The sequence below is a fragment of the Salvelinus sp. IW2-2015 genome, linkage group LG25, assembly GCF_002910315.2.
Source record: "Salvelinus sp. IW2-2015 linkage group LG25, ASM291031v2, whole genome shotgun sequence".
In the NCBI taxonomy this organism is placed as follows: Eukaryota; Metazoa; Chordata; class Actinopteri; order Salmoniformes; family Salmonidae; genus Salvelinus; species Salvelinus sp. IW2-2015.
Genome location: NC_036865.1, coordinates 8,214,498 through 8,236,463, shown reverse-complemented (window position 1 = coordinate 8,236,463; position 21,966 = coordinate 8,214,498). Strand labels below are relative to the sequence as shown.

Below are 21,966 nucleotides of genomic sequence, written 5' to 3'. Positions count from 1 at the left end.
ACATGCGACCAGTGGAGTGCTAACAATATCCATATTAGCTAGCAACATTGTAATTGAAATGAATTGAATCCTAGCTCAGCTAGCTACATTTTCCCAAATGTATATACCTCCACATGTGTTGTTGTTGTTGTCGGCTCTTAGACATTTACATTTACATTTAAGTCATTTAGCAGACGCTCTTATCCAGAGCGACTTACAAATTGGATTTCGGCCAATGGAAAAGCTCATTGTGAATAAATGAGTGCAAGGGTGAGCGGGGAAAAAGAGAAGTGAGGTTTGACTTGAGCAGGGGTGATAATTGACCAATGCAGGGTTGAGGAGCGTTGAAGAGAAGGAGTGATGGAGTTCCTAATATGTATTCCACACAGTTGCTCCGCGGTGATCCCAGTGGTAGCATGTGATGATGGCTGAGACAAATATCAGGCCTACTCAAAATCTCAAAAGTGTTTGAATTTATTCTCCACATTTAATTTTGACTTCATCAGGGGGGTTTTCTTCACTTTTCCGTAGTCGTCCCAGTTTGCGCTGTTCTGCGAAGGGAGTAATACACAGCGTTGTACCAGATCTTCCGTTTCTTCGCAATTTCTCACATGGAATAGCCTTCATTTCTCAGATGAAGAATAGACTGACGAGTTTCAGAAGAGAGTTCTATTGTTTCTGGCCATTTTGAGCCTGTAATCGAACCCACAAATGCTGATGCTCCAGATACTCAACTAGTCTAAAGAAGGCCAGTTTGGTTGCTTCTTTAATCAGAACAACAGTTTTCAGCTGTGCTAACATAATTGCAAAAGAGTTTTCTAATGATCAATTAGCCTTTTAAAATGATCAACTTGGATTAGCTAACACAACGTGCCACATTTACAACATTAACCATGTCTACACTGTATTTCTGATCAATTTGACGTTATTTTAATGGACAAAAAAATTGCTTTTCTTTCAAAAACAAGGACATTTCTAAGTGACCCTCAACTTTTGAATGGTAGTGTACAGCATATATTTTAAAATAATACAATTTTTGATAACAATCAAATAAAAGCTAGAATAATAAAAAATAAAAAAACAGGTATTCAGGCCACATGTCCATTGATATTGTTGTAATGTTTGAGTAGAGGAATTAGCCAAGCATTAGCCATGGCAAAATGCATAGAAGTGCAGGAAATTAGCTTCAAAACTTTTCTCTACTCTGCCAAGGTACCTATCTAGCTAATACTTTGTTAGAGCTTACACTCCCTCTTCCAATGAACTGTGGGGAAGTCAAGATAATGAATCTGTCGACCAAAAGTATTCATTTTAAAACGTTGATTACTTCTACTTGCCATTATCATTCACCAGATGATAAGAAAAGATGGGATTATATATTTTTTGCAAACATTTGATGGGGGTCCCTGGGTCGCCGGTTAACCTTGGCGGGGGTCCCTGGGCAAGAAAAGTTTGAAAACCCCTGCCCTATCCCTAAAAGCCCTATCCTTGGTAGCCTTAGTTATCCCTAGTAGCCCTGTCTCTATCACTGCTCTATATCTCCCCCTCCCTCTGCCTGCCCGCATGACCGTAGTCTCAATCGCCAGACTCAGAGTGCATCAGAAGGAGACTAACCTGCCCGTGACCTGACACACAGCCAGGGCGGGCCACGGATATGAGACGCCTTGTGTCAACAGTCAATAATACACAAGTGAATCCAATCTCTCAAATGCATACCCATTCAGATAAAGAGAGAGAAAGGGATGGGAGAGGGAAAGAGAGGGAGGGAAAACAAACAGAGAGCGAGAGAGAGAGCGAGAGAGCGAGAGAGAGAGCGCGAGAGAGAGAGAGAGCGAGAGAGAGAAAGGGGTGAACACATGCAGACAAGCCACCTCCCTTCCTCCTATATTCATTTCTAGCTGGTTATCAGAGGTCTTGCTCAATAGAATATATTTCCCTGGTTGCTAGGCAATCCCATAAAGCGCCAAAGAAGGAGCGAAGTGTTATAAATAATGTATTTGCATGATCAAATCAGCTGCCAGCCACCCCCATACAGAGAGAGAAGAGAGATAGAGAGGAAGAAAAGGAGGGAGGAAAGAGAGAGGGCCATTTGATCACTGGAACACAGTTAATTCTATTAGATGAAGTCATTGTCCGTGACTGTGTGTTTGTACACAAGTGTCTGTATCTGTCTGTGAATATGTGTGTGTGTGTGTGTGTACATGTGTGAGCAGAAGAATAGAGAAAGAGAGCGGCTGGTTCAGTGAGAAGAGGTCTATGTGTAACCAACTGACACACAGCAAAGCAGCAGGCCGAGCAGAGAAGAGGAGCAGAGGTGCTGGGATGTGGAGGATGTTGAGAGTGGTGGTGAGAATCATTTAACAGCAGAGTCAGGAAGAAGGCAGTGCAGGGAAGGCCACAGCTCAGCTCAGATCCACTGGCTTCCCAACCCAGCCATCACTACCCATCCGAAAATACACCCATCCAACTAGCCCTGGGGATGAGTCACACCACACTGCCTTTCATAATGTATCACACACACACGCACTGACACACACTTTACACGTCACATACATTACATACACACATCCTACACACATTTAGTCACACACGCACACCCACACACACATACACGAGTGTGTGTGATAACATGAGAAAGTGTGATCCACTCTCATAACGCTATCGGGTTTCAAAGTATCTGTTCCTTGACTCATACTCCCCTTCTCATGTTCCTGTGGCTAGTTGTGTGAGAACAGATATAGGGCTGACAAACAATGTTTTTCTCATCACTGTAAGGTCCTGTGCTGGTTATAAATACCGCATAGACCTAGTGAATAGAATAAAATCACTGTCTGGTTAATCCTCGTCCTTGGTGTGAGACCGTAACCCGCTGGTTACGTTGAACACAGATTACATCATCACTGTATAACACGATTTTATGGGGGAGTTGAGGGAGTGTATTTTTGGGTACTAACACCCAGAAAGATGGAGGGAATGAGCTGTTGCTAGGCAGCGCGCGGAAGAGAAGAAGAGCGAGCCTGGATAACATGCGCTAACGGTGTTGCGATAGCTACATCGCTAATTACCGTAGCTCGTTAAACCAAGTTATTATTAGCTTGCTTGTAAATTAAGCTCATAAAACAAAGAACAGGACCATGTTAAAACGGCCTCCGGGCTTAAGGGATAGGAAGTTCGGACGAACACCAAAACCCTCATTACAGAAAACTGGTACAGGCAGAGAGAGGAGCAACCGCAGTATTGGTGCTGGATTGGTAATACTTGGATTGGGACAAGCATGATTGACCATACTCCACATAACATGCTGTTCTGCTGACACACAAGCACAGATGCACACAGACACACACAGTGACACATCTGTCGTAGGAGAGATCCAGAGTGGGCCAGTGCCAGCTGGCTGTGTTTCAGCTCCTCACCCCAGGGATTGGTACTCCCACTGGCCAAATATGGAAGAGAGAAGCACCCTCTCTTACCCCATGGGGGCTGTGTACTTCCAACACGCACGCACGCACACACACACACACAAACACACACACACACACCACACACACACACACACCACACACACAACACACACACACACACAACACACACACACACACACACACAACACAACACACACACAACACACCCACAACACACACACACACACACACACACACCAGAGCGAGAGAGAGCCCTTATGTGGTCACACTGCAGCCACTGTTTTAAGTCAGAGAAGCATTTACGGCATACAACCAATGTATGGTCACTATGGAGCGCACGTGGGGTAATGGGAGAGTTCACATTCTCTAGTTCTCTAGTCTTTCACCATGACAACAGAAAGGGGCAGAGCTGCTCTGGTTAATCCACTGGGTCAGCACAGAGTGGGAGATGGAGAGAAAAGAGAAAGTAGAGGGGAGGGGGGGGGGATCAGCAGAGAGTAGGAGTAGAAAGAGATCAGGAGATGAGGTAGGTCTGGGATTCTTTACGATTGGACCATTTCTTACAGAGTGCTATGGCTCACAGGTAAGTTTGATGATGGTAATAGGTCTGTTGATGTGCCCCAGGCCTTTGTGTGTGTGACTCTCATCTGGACTGTATGTATGTGTGTGTGTGTGTGTGTCTCATCAAACCTGTGTGTGTATGCCTGTGTCTCTCTCACCAGGTGCAGCAGTATGCGGTGTCCGTTGGGGTGAATGGCCAGGGCTTCGTCATATAAGCTCTTGGCCTCGTCCTGGTTCCCTTTGAGCTCGGCCAGCCGGGCCCTCAGCAGCAGCACAGAATGGGAGTTGGGAAAGAGCACCGCTGCCTCCTTTACACAGAACTGGGCCTCCTTCACACGTCCCTCTGCCATGAACAACTCTCCTACGGGAGATAGATGAGGGGATGAGAGAGAGACAGACAGAGAGGGGTTGGGGGGGAAGGGGAGAGCATGAGCACCGGATGGAACAGCAGCAATACATTACGTGCAGATAGAGTCAGGCTAACATGTCACATTACCAAATGCATGGCCACCGTTGTTTGACATAAATGATTCTTGTTTCATTTCTCTTTATTTTACCGGGTAAGTTGATTGAGAACTTATACTCATTTACAATATTTACTACCGGAGCGGTTCCACGCCAGCGAGAGCGGAAAATATTTTGGGTATCTCAGATTGTTCCGGCAATTCTTCCATAGGAACTTCATTGGGAGGAAGGATGTTTGACATTCTTTTAACATTCGTTTCACAAACAATTTGGGAGAAAATCATGATGAAAGTGGCCATTGTAGTCCCTTTTCAGACCTATACATGAATGAAGCAAAAATGAAGCATGTCTAGATTCTGAAATACATATTAACATTAATTTATTCAATATAACAAGTATTAATATCTCAAAACGACTATTTTTTATTTAGTTAATTTTTTAACATATTGTTTGTGACAATATACTTTTTAAACACGTGACAGTTTCTGGTCCTGTAATGATATAACCCATATTATACATAGACATTTACATTATAGGTCATTAATCATTCACAGACCTCCTTTAGGATTTCACATTCAGCAAGTCAACAGCAGAGGGAGTTCCCTTTTGAGTCCATTTTCCCATTCAGTTTGTTGGTGGTACTCATAAAATGTATCATACCTTCATAATTAGTAGAGACTCTGGAAATGTGATGTACTTGTACAGTTACAAACAATATGTATTAAAATGAACAACATCAACAACATTTTTTGGGGGATGTTAATATTTTTAACGTTGACTAAATGAACGTGAAATTGTACAGCGCCTTTATAAAGCATTCACACCACATTACTTTTTCCACATTTTGTTGTGTTACAAAGTGGCATTGAAATGGATTTAATTGTATTTTTTTTGTCAACGATCTACACAAAATACTCTGTGTGGTCAAAGTGGAAGAAAAGTTCATTTAAAATTGTTTTAGAATTGAAGTTTACAAAAATAAGATTTTTTTCAAAATTTTCAAAATTGTAGAAACAATGTGGAGACCAAAATATTTTTTCAATTTCAACTTATTTTAGAAGAAATAGGGAATTATATACTGCGCCTTCAGAGAGTATTCATACCCCTTGACCTATTCCACATGTTGTTGTGTTACAGCCTGAATTGAAAATGGATTAATTATATATATTTTTAACATACAATACACACCATAACATGTTTTAGAAATATTAGCTAATTGAAAATGAAATACAGAAATATCTTATTTACATAACTATTCACACCTGAGTCAATAGTCTGTAGAAGCACCTTTGGGAGCGATTACAGCGTTGAGTTGTCTTGGGTATGTCTGTATCAGCTTTGCACATCTGGATTTGGAGATTTTCTCCCATTCGTCCTTGCAGATTTTCTCAAGCACTGCTAAATTAGATGGGGAGCGGCGGTGAACAGCAATCTTCAAGTCTTTCCACAGATTTTCAATGAGATTCAAGTCTGGGGTTTGCCTCGGCAACTTAAGGACTTATTGTTCTGAAGCCAATTCAGCGTTGCTTTGGCTGTATGCTTGGGGACATTGTCCTGTTGGAACGTAAATCTTCGCCCTAGTCTGAGGTCATTTGCACTCTGAAGCAGGTTCTCATCAAGGATTTTCCTGTATTTGGCTCCATTCATTGTTACCTCTATCCTTACCAGTCCCCCAGTCCCTGCCACTGAAAAGCATCACCATAACATAATGCTGCAACGACCATGCTTCACATTAGGGATTGTGTTAGACGGGTGATGAGCTGTGCCAGGTTTTCTCCAGACATAGCGCTTGCATTCAGGTCAAAGACTTCCATTTTTGTCTCATCAGACCACAGCATATTTTACCTTATGCTCTCAGAGTCTTTCATGTGCCTTTTTTTGCAACCTCCAGGCATGCTGTCATGTGCCTTTTTCTCAGGAGGGGCTTCCATCTGCCCACTCTCCCATAATGTCCAGCTTGTTGAATTGGTGTAGAGACTGTTGTCCTTCTGGCAGGTTTACACCATCTCATCGAAGGAACTCTGTAGTTCTGTCAGAGTGGTCATTGGATTCTTGGTCACCTCCCTGACCAAGTTCCTTCTTGCTCGGTTGTTCAGTTTGGTCAAATGGCCAGCTCCAGGCAGAGTCTGGGTAGTTCCATATTTTTTCAATTTCTCAATAATGAGATCACTGTTCTCTTGGAAACTTTCAATACTTTGCAAATGGTTTTATACCCTTTATATGCCTCATCACAATTCTTTCTCTGAGATCTACGGACAGTTCCTTAGACTTCATGGTATAGTTTCTGCTCTGACATGTAATGTCAACTGTGGGACCTTACACTGCTCTTGCCATGACATAAACTGACCAGGTGAATCCAGGTGAAAGCTATGATCCCTTACTGATGTCACTTGTTAAATCCACGTCAATCAGTGTAGATGAAGGGGAGGCGACAGGTCAAAGAATGATTTATAAGCCTTGAGACAATTGAGACATGTGTCAAGAACTGCAACTCTGCTGGGTTTTTCATGCTCAACAGTTTCCCATGTGTATCAAGAATGGTCCACCACCCAAAGGGCATCCAGTGAATGTGACACAACTGTAGAGGGATTGTGAAGTCAACGTGGGCCAGCATCCCTGTGGAATGCTTTCGACACCTTGTAGAGTCCATGCCCCGACGAATTGAGGCTGTTCTGAGGGCAAAAGTGGGTGCGACTCAATATTAGGAAAGTGTTCCTAATGTTTTGTACACTCAGTGTAGACAGGTGTGTTTCTTTCTAAATCATGTCTAATTTTTTTTATTGGTCACAGGTGGACTCCAATCAAGTTCTAGTGACATCTCAAGGATGATCAAAGTATATTGGATGCACCTGAGCTCAATTTAGAGTGTAATAGCAAAGGGGTGTGAATACTTATGTAAATGATATATTTCTGTATTTAATTTTCAATACATTTGCAAAAATCTCAAAAAACATGTTTTATGGAGTATTGTGTGTACATGGGTGAGAAGCATAGAGGTGTCATTCCTAACTCAGTTGCCAGAGAGGATAGAAACAGCTCAGGGATTTCACCATGAGGCCAATGGTGATATTAAAACAGTTACTTAGTTCAATGGCTGTGATAGGAGAAAACTGAGGATGGTAAACAACATCATGGTTACTCCTTAATACTAACCTAATTGACACAGTGAAAATATATTCCAAAGCATGCATCCTGTCTGCAACAAGACACTAAAGTAATACAGCAAAAAAATTGTCAAAGCAATTCACTTTTTGTCCTGAATACAACGTGTTATGTTTGGGGCAAATCCAATACTACGTACCACTCTCCATATTTTCAAGTGGAGGTTGCATAAACATGTTTTCACCATCATTATGGGGTATTGTGTGTAGATGGGCGACAAAAAATATATATTTCATCCATTTTGAATTCAGGATGTAACACAACAAAATGTGGAATAAGTCGAGGGGTATGAATACTTTCCAAAGGCACTATATGTGCACTAGCCCAGTAAAGTGTGTGTCTGTGGATGCATACCCATGTGTGCATGTGTCTGTGTGTGTGAGAGACAGACTGAATAAATGTTTGTTTATCTGTTTTTTGAAGTGGGCACAGATGGGAGCTAGATGGGAGCTTTGTGTGCACGCTATTATACACTCATATAACATTAGTCAGAAAGATTTAAAAAAAGGCTATTTAGGATCCCTATTTTAATTTGGGGAAAGAATAGTTATTCGAAGCATTATCCCCTGTTATATAAACTATTTTTCATATTCCTCACCTGGACTCTCACCAAAATGAACAACACCAATAATATGAATTAATCATTCATAGTGGCTGTGTGTGTGCGCACACGCATACATGCGTGCCCGTGTGTGTGCCTGTGCGTGTGTGTGTGTATGGAGCCAGTATGGAGCCAGGTCATGCTGATTGTTTCCTGTGTCCTGCCCTGAGGAGAGGAGCAGTGCTGTGTGTGTGTTTGTGCTGCCTGACTATTTGACCAATCATGATGCGAGATTTTGGGCAGGAAGTTACAGTAAGTGGAGGCTCCTCATAGGAGGAAGACAAGGACTCTCCTACTCAGTAAATAAATTAAAAAATATATATATATTTGATCCTTTTTAGATAAAACTATCCTAAATATAGTCACGTCACCAAATAACTGATTAAAACACTGTTTTGCAATGAAGGTCTACAATAGCCTCAACGGCACCCTTTAGGGTAGCACCATGGTTCTTACCCCCTTTCAAAGACTTACACAGCTATGACGACTTCCGGAGGACGTCCACCCACCTATCAGAGCTCTTGCAGTATGAACTAACATCTTGTCCATCCAATCAAAGGATCCGATAATGAATCTAGTACTGAAAGCAAAAGTTACAGCTACCTAGCACTGCCGTGCATAACGTGTGGTGACTAGTTGACTCGGAGGAAGACAAATTAATTTCTTCAAAATTAAGGAGAAGCAGCAGCAGCAGAGAGAGCTAGCTATATTTGTAGTATTTTTGTTCTTAGTTTACCTGTCACTTAGCTAATACAGAGAAGAATGCTATTTATGTTAGCTAGCTGGCTATGGCTATCTAACACGGCAACTCTTCCAGGTCTAGGTAAGCGTTCTGTTTTATTAGTTTATTGCTACTGGGGCCCGCCAGTGTAACTGCTAAACTGCTTACTGTACACTGTCTGTACTGCGTGATTGTACACATGGATTGGATTGTGGGTTTACAAATGCGTTAGGTCTATGTAGTTTGTTGACTATCATGTTAATATGTTAACAACGATGTAGGCTGTGTAGCGGTTAGCAGTTATGTATGTGGCTGCTTTGAAAGTGAACTGTGTACAGGGGGGGTGATCAGGGGGGTATTCATTCATTCTGCCGATTCTGTTGCAAAACATTTCTTAAACGGAAGCAAACGGAACAAAAAACGGAGAGGGACCTACCTGAATATATCCAATAACTGTTTGGACTAATGATTACACACCGCAGATCAGCTAGAAGGAGGCAAGAGTGTGTAAGAATGTGTCACTGTGTCACCTCGATTCCTCCAATTCATCTCTCGACCTGTGTACCTACGTTACCTACGACACCAACCGCCACTGGATACAGTATATGTGTATCTGAAGTGATGTAATCTAGAGAGTTCAGTGGGTTTTGCAGTGAAAAAATGTAAAGGTTCAGTCTAAAGGTTAAAATCCTACACAGTGGACTCAACCCTAACTCATCCAATGTTATAATGGTGGCCTTTCTTTCTGCTCAGGTCCCAATTATAGGGTAGGATACCCTCTAGCTAACTCCAGTGGAGTGTACACTAGAACCTCCAGCACTAGAGTGTACACTCCGGTGGTAGAGTCTACACTCCCTCCTGTAGCTAATTTCAGTGGGTAAGAAGCACACACTTGTCCTAGCCGACTCCAGTGTACACTCGAGTGTAGTAGACTAGATAGTAGTGTAGTCCCCCTTCCTCCTGTACCTGCTTGCAGCCAGATGCGCTCCAGGGTGGTCCAGATGTAGGCGGGACCCTGTCTGTGGGCGGAGCTGATGGCTGACACCTCTGAAGTGGCCTGCTCCAGACGAGACGCAGCGAGGGACGCACCACTCTGAGAATCTGACACAGAGAGAGCTGACAATCAGCACACACACACAACATTATACACTATCATACACAGTAAACCTGATCCAGGAAGAACTGATACTCAGTCAGTACACATCCATACAGAGCCTGATCCAGGAAAAGTGGAGACTCAGCACACATACAGAAAATCCGAATGATGATATGATATATGTATCCTCATACACACTCAATCTGGTCCGGGAACAGTTCTCATTCTCAATCAGTACACATGCACGAAAACCCCTAATTTATAAAACTGCAGATTATATTTGGTAAAGATGCAAATTCTGGTCTCTCTTGCAAAATAGCTTTTATTCTCAACGAGACAAGGTTAAATAAACATCCGTACACTCCCAAGAGGCTGTGTACAGTATACACACCAGTCTCAGGGTCCTGAAAGTCTGGCAGGGTGAGGTGGAGACCGCTGGGTTTGTGGCTGAGTGGAAGTGGCTCTGGTGGGTGGATACTGCTGCTGTCATCCCCCTCACTGCAACACCACATGACAGCTAATCAATACACAGCATCTTATAAAGCTCCCGCTGAGCACACAGCAGCAGCCATTATACAGACATGCACCCATAGTGCAGTAGACACATGCACACACAGTCACTCATGCACGCATGTACAAAACACACGCACGCACATGCATGCACACTCCCACACATGAAATACAAGCATGTTATACACTAGGCCTAGGAAAATACAAGTATCTGTCACGCCCTGGCCATAGAGGTTTTTATTCTCTATTTTGGTTAGGCCAGGGTGTGACTAGGGTGGGCATTTTAGTTTCTTTATTTCTATGTTTTGTATTTCTATGTTTTGGCCGGGTATGGTTCTCAATCAGGGACAGCTGTCTATCATTGTCTCTGATTGGGAATCATACTTAGGCAGCCTTTTTTCCTTTTGCATTCGTGGGTAGTTATCTTTGTTAGTGGCACTTTGCCCTGTTAAACTTCACGGTTATTTCTTTGTTTCTTGTTTTGTTGCCGACATTAAAATAAAAGTAAAATGTACGCTCACCACGCTGCACTTTGGTCCAGTCATTTCCAGGAGGAGGATCGTGACAGTATCACAATATTTTTTCCATGGAAATTATGAAAACAGGAAGCAGACCTAACTCAGACCTAAACTGCTGTATATAAAATATTGTGTGCTATTGTTTGGAAAATAAATAAATGTGACTCTGGATGACAACATAATTATGTTTGTTTCCAACATTAGGGCTGTTTTCCTAATGAAGTTAAATCAGCTTAGTGTTTTGTTTCCTTGCCACGATACTAAGGAGCGTTACGATACTKGTATCGTCCCTATTATACACACAGACACAGACACCCACACACATGCATGGACACAAACACAATATTTACACAAACAGAGAGACAGACAGGCAGAAACATTCACGTACCTGGTGCGTATGAAGTCATAGCGCCTCTGCAATAGCTGTAGCATGTCTTGGCAGGTCTGGAGTGCTATACCTGGGCCATACAGAGCCTCCACCAGCTTCACCTTAGTGAACAGCAGGCTGAGTGACAAGGAGGACATTAACATAACAATACAGCATACATCAATTAGTACACCATTAGCACTTACCACAATGATACACACATTCGTGTGCTGTACCATACACTCAAACAGGGGTTGGAACCAAAATTATTTTCCAATCGTTTCGTTCTGAACAGAACCATTATTTTTTCCGTTCCGTTCCACTGTTCCGACTTGCAAAATAAAGCTCTGAACCGGTTGGAACCCCCAAAAAGTACAGGTTTATATCGTTCCTTTCTGTTCCTTTTTAAACTTCTGAAATCGATTATTTTTTAAATGTATTTTTTACATTAGCTCGACATTAAATTACTTCACCAATCAGTGCGGATAGAGCAACTTTCTATGGAACGAGGAAGCAATAGTTGTTTACATGCGCGATGAACAGACAAGGCTTGGCCGAAGCCCTGGGTATGTTGTTATGACATGCATTATCTGAATTAGACCCACAGAATTATATCTACGGAGGACCGGCTTCTATGGAGGAACTTCAAATCTCTTTGAACGTCAGAGATTTGGTCGGACCAGAGCTAGCTAGCTAACAAGCTTGTGTGTGCAGAGCGGCACCAGAATAAGAAATACGTCTTACTTTTTTGTAGTAAATAAATCCAATGTGAAACGTGATAACTATAGTATCTGCAGTGGTGTAAAGTACTTAGGTAAAAATACTTTAAAGTACTACTTAAGTAGTTTTTTGGGGTATCTGTACTTTATTATTTATATTTTTGACAACTTTTACGTCACTACATTCCTGAAGAAAATATTGTACTTTTTAAATTTTTCCCTGACAACCACAAGTACTTGTTACAATTGTCAAATTCAAGCACTTATCAAGAGAACATGTGGTCATCCCTACTGCCTCTGGCCTGGCGGAATCACTAAATACATGCATCTTTTGTAAATAATGTCTGAGTGTTGGAGTGTGCCCCTGGCTATCCGTAAATAAAAAAAATAACAAGTAAATGGTGACATCTGCTTTGCTTAATATAAGGATTTTTTAATGATTTATACTTTTACTTTTGATACTAAAGTATATTTTAGCAATTACATTTACTTTTAATACTGAAGTATATTTAAAACCAAATACTTTTAGACTTTTACTCAAGTAGTATTTTACTCGCTGCCTTTCACTTTTACTTGAGTAACTTTCTATTAAGGCATCTTTACTTTTACTCAAGTATGACAATTAGGTATTTTTTCCAACACTGAGTATCTGTAACGAGCGTTGAAAAAAATGTATCCATACATTCTTCTCTAATTAAAAATCTCTCCCTAATTTCTGAATCACGTTCGTAATGTCAGTAGGCTACAGCGATGCTCCAGAGGGGGAGGGGCAGGTAGCCTGCACACACACTGGCAAATATTTTCAGCTGGCTGGCAGACACTGGAATACGTTTCTGAGTGACAGAGGGAGGGCTTGTTGCGTTTTTTGTGGGACTGAAAAAAATGCCCAGAACGTAAAATAACGTTATTAACCAGTTCGCTAGCTTTTAAAATAACAGTTCTGTTCCGGAACAGCATAGATCACTTTCATTCCCAGATCGGATTATTTTTTATATTTTCCAGTTTTCGGTTCTAATTCCTGAACCGGTTCGAACCCCCGCACTCAACACATCAGCAAACACACACAACCACGCCACAATAATAGGCTCAATGTTGACACAACATTGCTGTGTTTGCTAGGTCAGCACATACTGTTGACACATCAACCAGGACCTGACAATACTATCATATAGGATAATTATGTTTATCAATGTATGTTTATAGAGCTTTGGTCCTCTGTTCTCCAACAGATGGGTGAGGAGGAAGACCTGCTTCAATGGCCAATGTCCACCAATAGACAAATAGACTGGACAAATACAGATGCTCCCCCAGCTTTTCCAATGGCTCCACACACGTACAGTGGGGGCTAGTCATCTGCTCTGTGTGTGATAGAGGGAGAGAGGTTGAGTATGTAACGGGAAAAGAAAGAGAGAGAGAGAGAGTCAGGGCCCTCTTTCAACCGTGTGAGAGAGCGAGAGACACCTGTCTGCGTCTGCTTGCTGTCTTTCTGCATGCCTAACATCCTGCCTGTCTCCCTGTCTGCCTCTCTGCTTGCCTGTATGCCTGTCTGTCTCCATTCCTGTCTATCTTCCTGTTCCCCTGCCTGTCTCCCTGTCTGCCTCTCTGCTTGCCTGTATGCCTGTCTGTCTCCATTCCTGTCTATCTTCCTGTTCCCCTGCCTGCCTGTCTGCTCCCTCAACTGAAGCCTCTTCCAATTATTCCTCCCTCTCCTCATCTCTGGCTGCCAGACAGCACTAGCGATCAATAGCGCAGCGAGACGGCCTTCGTCGGGGGAAAAACTACCGGTGAAATGTGGCTCGTTACTTTGTCACGGGTGGGCGGACGGGCTGGGGGGATGGAGGGAGGGATGGGGGGATGGAGGGAGGAGAGATGCATACTGGATCATCTGACATGAGGATGACAACTGCTGCTGAGGGACGTGATGTTAAGGATACGCCTGTCAGCGGGGCCAGTTGGGGCTGAGGGTTTCCTATTAGCCCCCGTGCCGAGCAGCGTTTAGTAGTGGAGTGATATGCCGTGTGTCAGTGGGCTTCCTCCTGGGTGTGTGTGTGTGTGTGTGTGTGTGTGTGTGTGTGTGTGTGTGTGTGTGTGTGTGTGTGTGTGTGTGTGTGTGTGTGTGTGTGTGTGTGTGTGTGTGTGTGTGTGTGTGTGCAAGCACTCACGCACGCACGCACACACACTGTAACATCCTGCAAGATGAATGCAGAATCAAAGGCTGGGATTAATCATTCTCTTTAGAACAAACTGTGAGACTACTCTCTCTCTCCTCCCTTCCCCCTCTCCCTTTCCACAGCTCTCTCACTGTGCTAGATAGAATTCCATTTAGATTGGAAATGCTCGCCTGTTTACTGGCTGATTAAAATTTCAAACAGACAGAAAGCTTAAAAAAAGAATGCAACAGGCTATTACTGCATTTTAAGGTAAAAGCTCAATAAAATGTCTCAAATATAAGAAAAATGTCCACACATGTCAACTGTTTCACCCAATAATAAATGTACTGTGGCACCATGTGGCTTGAATAGATGTTTGTGTTTAGAGGCTACCTACGGACGTGGCGTACGAGACGTGAGAAATGAATCGAGATCTGCGTGTTTACACTACAGTAATAAGTGTATACGCGCATATTATTTTGAATGTACATGTATCGTAGTGTAAAAGCTGTCTGTTAGGAGAAAAAGAAAGACAGAAACTGAGAGAGAAACCACAAGGATTCAGTGTCTGTGCTACAGTGGTGCAGAGATTCTATGACTAGCGCCACCTCGCATTTTCACGCGTGCACAAACCCTCACACAACCCGCTCAAACCAAATCATCTTCAGCATCATTTCTACACACATACAGCGCTTTGGGAAAGTATTCAGACCATAATGACAAAGCGAAAACAGGTTTTTATAAATTTTAGCAAATTTATAAAAAATGAAAAACAAAAATAACTTATTTACATAAGTATTCAGACCCTTTACTATGAGACTCGAAATTGAGCTCAGCTGCAGTCTGTTTCCATTGATCATCCTTGAGATGTTTCTACAACTTGATTGGAGTCTACTTGTGGTAAATTCAATTGATTGGACATGATTTGGATGCAGTCTATCACAGTGCCATCCGTTTCATCACCAAAGCCCCCTATACTACCCACCACTGCGTCCTGTATGCTCTCATTGGCTGGCCCTCGCTTCATATTCGTCGCCAAACCCACTGGCTCCAGGTCATCTATAAGTCTTTGCTAGGTAAAGCCCCACCTTATCTCAGCTCACTGGTCACCATAGCAGCACCCCCCCCCCCGTAGCATGTGCTCCAGCAGGTATATTTCACTGGTCACCCAAAAGCCAATTCCTCTTTTGGCCGCCTTTCCTTACAGTTCTCTGCTGCCAATGACTGGAACGAATTGCAAAAATCACTGAAGCTGGAGACTCATTTCTCCCTCACGAACTTTAAGCATCAGCTATCAGAGCAGCTTACAGATCACTGCACCTGTACATAGAACATCTGTAAATAGCCCATCTAATCTACCTAATCCCCATACTGTATTTATTTATTTATCTTTGCACCCCAGTATCTCTACTTGCACATTCATCTTCTGCACATCTATCACTCCAGTGTTTATTTGCTAAATTGTAATTATTTTGCCACTAAGGCCTATTTATTGCCTTACCTCCCTAATCTTACTTCATTTGCACACACTGTATATAGACTTTATTCCATGTGTAACTCTGTGTTGTTGTTTGTGTCGAACTGCTTTGCTTTATTTTGGCCAGGTCGCAGTTGTAAATGAGAACTTGTTCTCAACTGTCTTACCTGGTTAAATAAAGGTGAAATAAAAATAATTTTAATAATAATAATATTTATAAAACAAATTTGGGAAAGGCACGCGCCTGTCTATATAAGGTCCCACAGTTGACAGTGCATGTCAGAGCAAAAACCAAGCCATGAGGTCGAAGGAATTGTCTGTAGTTTAGAACCACCAAGACCCTTCCTAAAGCTGGCCGCCTGGCCAAACTGAGCAATCGGGGGAGAAGGGCCTTGGTCAGGGAGATGACCAAGAACCCGATGGTCATTCCGACAGAGCTCCAGAGTTCCTCTGTGGAGATGGGAGAACCATCCCTACGGTGAAGCATGGTGGTGGCAGCATCATGCTGTGGGGATGTTTTTCAGTGGCAGGGACTGGGAGACTAGTCAGGATTGAGGGAAAGATGAATGGAGCAAAGTACAGAGATATCTTTGATGAAAACCTGCTCCAGAGTGCTCAGGACCTTGGACTGGGTCGAAGGTTCACCTTCCAACAGGATAACGACCCTAAGCACACAACCAAGACAATGCAGGAGTGGCTTCGGGATAAGTCTCTGAATGTCGTTGAGTGGCGCAGGCAGAGCCTGGACTTAAACCCGATCGAACATCTCTAGAGAGACCTGAAAATAGCTGTGGAGCAATGCTCCCCATCCAACCTGACAGAGTTTGAGAGGATCGGCAGAGAAGAATGGGAGAAACTCCCCAAATACAGGTGTACCAAGCTTGTAGCGTCATACCCAAGAAGAGTCGAGGCTGTAATCACTGCCAAAGGTGCTTCAACAAAGTACTGAGTAAAGGGTCTGAATACTTATGTAAATATGATATTTCAGTTGAATTTTATTTAATCAATTTGCACCAAGAAAATACACCTGTTTTTGCTTCGTCATTATGGGGTATTGAGGAAAAACAACAATTTAATCCATTTTAGAATATGGCTGTAACGTAACAAAATGGAAAAAGTCAAGGGGTGAGAATACTTTCCGAATGCACTGTATGTGTCCCTGCCTGGGCTGAAAATACCCATTCTCTATTTCTCCATAACAACTGAGTGGAAAAACAACTGATGTTGACTGCTCCCTCCACCGATATGACCTCATGGTTACCGGGGTGATGGGCATTCCTGGCGCAGGGAGGGCTGTGATTGGCTGAGCCTGGCAAAGAGCTCTTAAATGGGTCAATGCAGTCAAGTGTCTCTATGGAGAAGATGTGTGTGTGTGTGTGTGTGTGTGCGTGTGCGTGTGTGTGTGTGTGTGCGCGCGCATATTTATATGAGGTAGAGAGATCGCTACAATATACGCTTTAGATGATACAGTATACAAGCCACAAATACAACATCAATGCATGTTTGATTTTCTCTGTCCTTCTTTGACTCCACTTCTCCCTTTAGTTCCCTTTCTCTATATCCCACTCATGCATCTCTTGTCTATTTCCGCTGTATCCCTCTCTGCCTCTTCTTGAGATCACAGAGACCAACACTGACCCCAAATGGTTGTTCTGTGAAGAACACGTGTATTGGATGGTTATTGCAGACGCTCAGGTGAGGAGGTACTGCAACATACTATAAATGGCACGTGGCTATCAAATATCCATATTCTTCTAATAGAAAGAGGCAACACTGAGGCACGGGTCAATTGCATGGTGACATATGGGTATAATGCAGTGCGTCAGTGTATGTTTACTACTGCATAATACTTTCTGCTTCTCAAACTGAGAGGGAGTACTGCAACACCAACCTACATGGTAAAGTCAGTGCGGCAGTGTGAAAAGGGTAAAGGTGTGTGAGGGTAGTCTCCACAGCGCAGTGCAGATGCCCGGTCTGGCACGTCTAAATAAAGCCTTCAGTGTGTGTGTGTGTGTGTCCGTCCGTGGTGAGACACCCTATCCCCACAGAAAGGTCCAGAGCACCCGTATGGGTGACACACACGGGATCTAGTCTCACACACACACAGACAGACGGACGGACAGACGGACGGACAGACGGACACACACATATAATACAGGAGAGAGTGGGGTCCTACTTGAAGTTCTCGGGGTGTTGACTGAGGGCTAGTGTGAGGGTTTCCAGGGCGTGTTGGTGGTGTTTCTGGGCACTGAGCAGCAGGGTCAGCAGGTGGAGGGAGTGCAGGTCGTCCCGATGCAGAGACAGAGCCACCTGCAGGGGATCCATGGCAGCTGCCACCTGCACACACACACCCACAGTGAAGAACAGAAACCCAAGGACTAGAGAGGCATAAGATCCAAGGTGGAGAAGCACTAAGACGAGCCCTAATGGTGAGTGCGTGTGTGGCCGTGCTGACCGACCTGCCGTACAAGAGCCAGCTGGAGCGACAGGTAGAGGGCGATCTTAGCATCATTGGGGTCCAGTGCATAGGCTCTGCAGAAGAGAGGTCACACTCACTGACAAAGCAGAATAAACACACAAACTGTAGCGCACGCTAACTACAGAAACAAACACACAGGTTAAGACCAACCTAGACCGGCAGAGAGAGGTTGGCAGTTGGTACATACTTTTGCAGATTTTGCAGCGCTCGTCTGTTGAACCCATCCCGCTGAGCTTTCAGAGTGGCTGGAGAGAGATTAGGTACAGAGGGACAAATCCATTAGTGGAAAACAAGACATTTTAGTGGACATTTTCTAATAGTAGATTATAATGAGGTTCATGGTATTTCTTCGCACAGTTCTACTGTCTTTTGCACCATTGACTGTTCGTGAGTAACATCTCAGATTCATCCATACACAGTTTATCTCTGAATTAGATACGGCAAAGAGTGATGGGGATGGGGAATTAGGAAGGAAAACTATGGATCGTCAGGACAAGTGAGTTCAGTGGGTTCTGTAAGTGGCGGTTTCTCACTGTATCTGGACAAGGGACTCCGTTTGTTACAGGAAACCTATCCTGCCTCTACAGCAGCTCGCAGTGATGTCTCTTACCGTCAGAGGCCTGCAGACTGCAGCACAGCCCCACAGTCAGGTACGCACGGGGCAGAAACTCTGCAGCCTCCTCTCCCATGGACACAACACTCTGAGACAGGGCCTCTGCCTCCTCCAGCTATCACACACACACAGAGATAACAGTCAGATGCAGTATGGGTGTCTAGAAGCACAGTATCTCGTCTGCTGAAGTACTTACTATGGAACCAACTGTGAGCTCAAGGGTTTAAAGGCGTGTTCAGTTTGTCTCGTTTAGTGAGCTTTTCTCACTAGCAATTAATGCTTAACAAATGAGTCCCCCCTCAAACAGCGCCAGGCTGCAGTCAGAGTGTGGCTGAGCAGGGCTGAGCTAAAAGTGTGTCACTCAGTGTAAGGTATGGGGGGGGGGGGTTGGTGACATGCCTTTGAAACGGTGCCATCAGAACAACAGGAAGCTGCTTAGACTATCCCCCATCTCCTCTCTTACTCCTGTACCATAAGCCCTTCCCTCTCTCTTTCTAGCTCTCCTCTCCCTCCTCTTCATCCTCCTCCTCTCTCTCGATCCCTCTCTTTCTCAGAATACGGATGCTATCAACAAAGTTCCATGAAACATTTTAGAAAAAGGTTCAGTGCCATTATCCTTGCAGGCTGAGCTTCGGAAAGGTATCGAAAACAGGGGTGTAAAACAATTTTGAACCCTGTCTCTTTCTGGAAAAATTATAATAATACTTGTTAAACAAAATCTCTTTCTCTGAGCAATAATTATATGAGTATAAAAGGTATAACATTTCCCAATATTATTTATTTTATACAGTCCTTCTTGTTAGTCTTTATCGAGGGTGCCAATCATTTTGGACCCCACTGTATGTATGTATATATTGGTCACTCCCCTCCAAACAACTAGGAGTCAAAGGTCCTCAAATCACTACCAAAAGTCCCAGACTCCCAGACTTTCCAGTGCAAGTGTGTGGCTCCATGGTCGGTTATTGGGTCCAGATGTATTGTCATTCGTTGCTCTTTGGTCCCATAGTGTCCTATTGTGATTAAGGCTGTAAGCGCCTTAGTCTCTCTAGACACCCCTGATCTCTAGCTCCTCTGTTGTACTGACAGATGTGACATGCCATCACGCGTCTCCTAATCCTACACTACCCCCCCCCCCCCTGGATCAACGGGACAGCCAGTACTGGGCTGGCTACCACAGTGGAGGGAGGGAGGGCGTTGTTAGTGTGGAGTGTCGCTGTGTAATAATGGGTCCGCTATTCTGGATGGTGACAGACTTCCTGTATGGATGGTATGCATGGTATGTAGTGTAAATGTATCGTGAAATAGAAAGTGTGTGTGTGTTGTGTGGTGTGTGTGTCATTCACCCAGTGCAGCGGCCGATGCAGACTTTGGCAGCCAACATGGGCAATGAGGGGTCCTCGGGTCTCATCCTGGCACACTCCTTGAGCACAGACACGGCGCCACACCCTGTATAACACAGACACACACACCCACACTCACATATTCATGCTTAAACACACACACTCTCATACTGTAGTCTAGTGATATAACAGGGAGTATAGATCACAACACATTTACTATCCATATAGAGTAACACGGATACGGACTCATATAGGCCATTCATCAATGCACTACAAACACTATCACACACACGGCTGGCCCTAAATAGAAGCGGATCTGACGACACTGAGCCCCCCCCCCCCATCCTTATAGGAGCAGCCTATTTCCAGAGTTCTCCATTGATCTCCAGAGTCACCTCGTCCTGCAGGCTGCCAGGCAAAGGAGAAGATCAATTCTCCTGTTTCACTCGGGAGGGTTCCAGATCTTTCTATCTGTCACACTCCTCATCTTTCGTTATCACTCAGTCCTTCTGGTTCACGCATTCTACTGATTAACGCACACACAACCTCACAGCAACATTTAGAGGATGAGTGATCCTATATGATTGCGAGCACGTAGTGGTGCCAGATTACAGTAGGATAGAAAGTGTGTGTGTGTGTGTGTGGGGGGGGGGGGTGTGTGTGTGTCTGTGCGTGTGCATGGTGGGGAATGTGTGAAAAGATACGAAGATGAGCTCACCTTCCCACACGCCATGAGTGACAAGCCCAACTGGTGCCAGAGGTGGAACTCATTAAACGAGAACTTCATGGCCCGCTCCAGGCACTGGAGAACACATACATACGTGCATGCACACAAGACACGCACGCACACATGCATTTCAGCTCGCAGGGCAGACGTATCAACACACGTTGTTGAAGGAGAGTGAGGTTGAAGGTTGAGGGTTTGGGGTTAATTTAAAGAGCTCTAACTAGCGGCCCACACTGCGACACCTATGAGAGGGAGGACGTTAGCCAGGCAGACAGACATAACCGGCGTCTATTGTTAGCTAGCCTAGTGGCGCCCTGCATGGCCCCACACGTGAGAGGGTTCACCTGTTTGCCAGTGCTCACTCTCATTCACCTGGAGAAAAATGGCTGACAACCTGAATGCAAATAGAGAGAAGACTGGGTAAGCCAGAGAGACAGAGAGAATGAGAGAGAGAGAGAGAGAGAGAGAGAGAGAGACAGAAAAGGATACAGAGAAAGACACAGAGAAAGAGAGAGCACAAAACCCTGCTTGAAAGTATATGACACAACAGGGGGCATTACACAGTTGTCAGGCAAGGGCTTTCCCTTCACAGTGTAGAGCTAGTTCTGTTGAAGTATCTCCTATCCTCCCATTAGCCTCCAGTGTTTTTCGAGGCAGGCTCACCTCAGACAGCATGGCATACTGCCCCCTCCTGGCCATGCCGATGCTCAGCAGGTCGTAGACAGAGGTGGCGTCCTGCAGACTGGTCTCCTGCGCCTCCTTATGGTCGGGCGCTCGGCTGATGACTGCGTCTCCGCTGGCCTATAGGGGGAAGAGTACAGATTCAGGATCAGATTCAACACAAGGCTGTTGCAATAGTAGGCCTATGAAGTGCCTTTAATCTGCTAGTGTCCATTCCTTTACCTGTATTGACGGGACAAGTGAAAGCTAGCCTTACACCTGTCAAGCCTTTTTAAAATCAATGTCTCACCATGGATTCTGTGATGAGCAGCAGGAGGACTGCTTCCTCGACCACGTCCTGGGGACAGAAGACACTGCGAGGAGACACAGGAAATAGGA

The 21,966-nt window shown here is 44.1% G+C and overlaps 1 protein-coding gene across 1 annotated transcript in view; it reads right to left on the bottom strand.

Annotated features, from left to right (window-relative positions):
• ttc7a (tetratricopeptide repeat domain 7A) overlaps positions 1–21,966 on the bottom strand; it is a 43,223-nt gene that overhangs the window by 10,764 nt on the left and 10,493 nt on the right. The window contains 13 exon segments of the mRNA XM_070434884.1: positions 4,121–4,323; positions 9,878–10,012; positions 10,399–10,505; positions 11,424–11,540; positions 17,925–18,085; positions 18,208–18,280; positions 18,415–18,472; positions 18,838–18,955; positions 20,184–20,197; positions 20,200–20,314; positions 20,899–20,982; positions 21,571–21,708; positions 21,878–21,941. Coding sequence (XP_070290985.1) covers positions 4,121–4,323; positions 9,878–10,012; positions 10,399–10,505; positions 11,424–11,540; positions 17,925–18,085; positions 18,208–18,280; positions 18,415–18,472; positions 18,838–18,955; positions 20,184–20,197; positions 20,200–20,314; positions 20,899–20,982; positions 21,571–21,708; positions 21,878–21,941 — 1,387 coding nt within the window.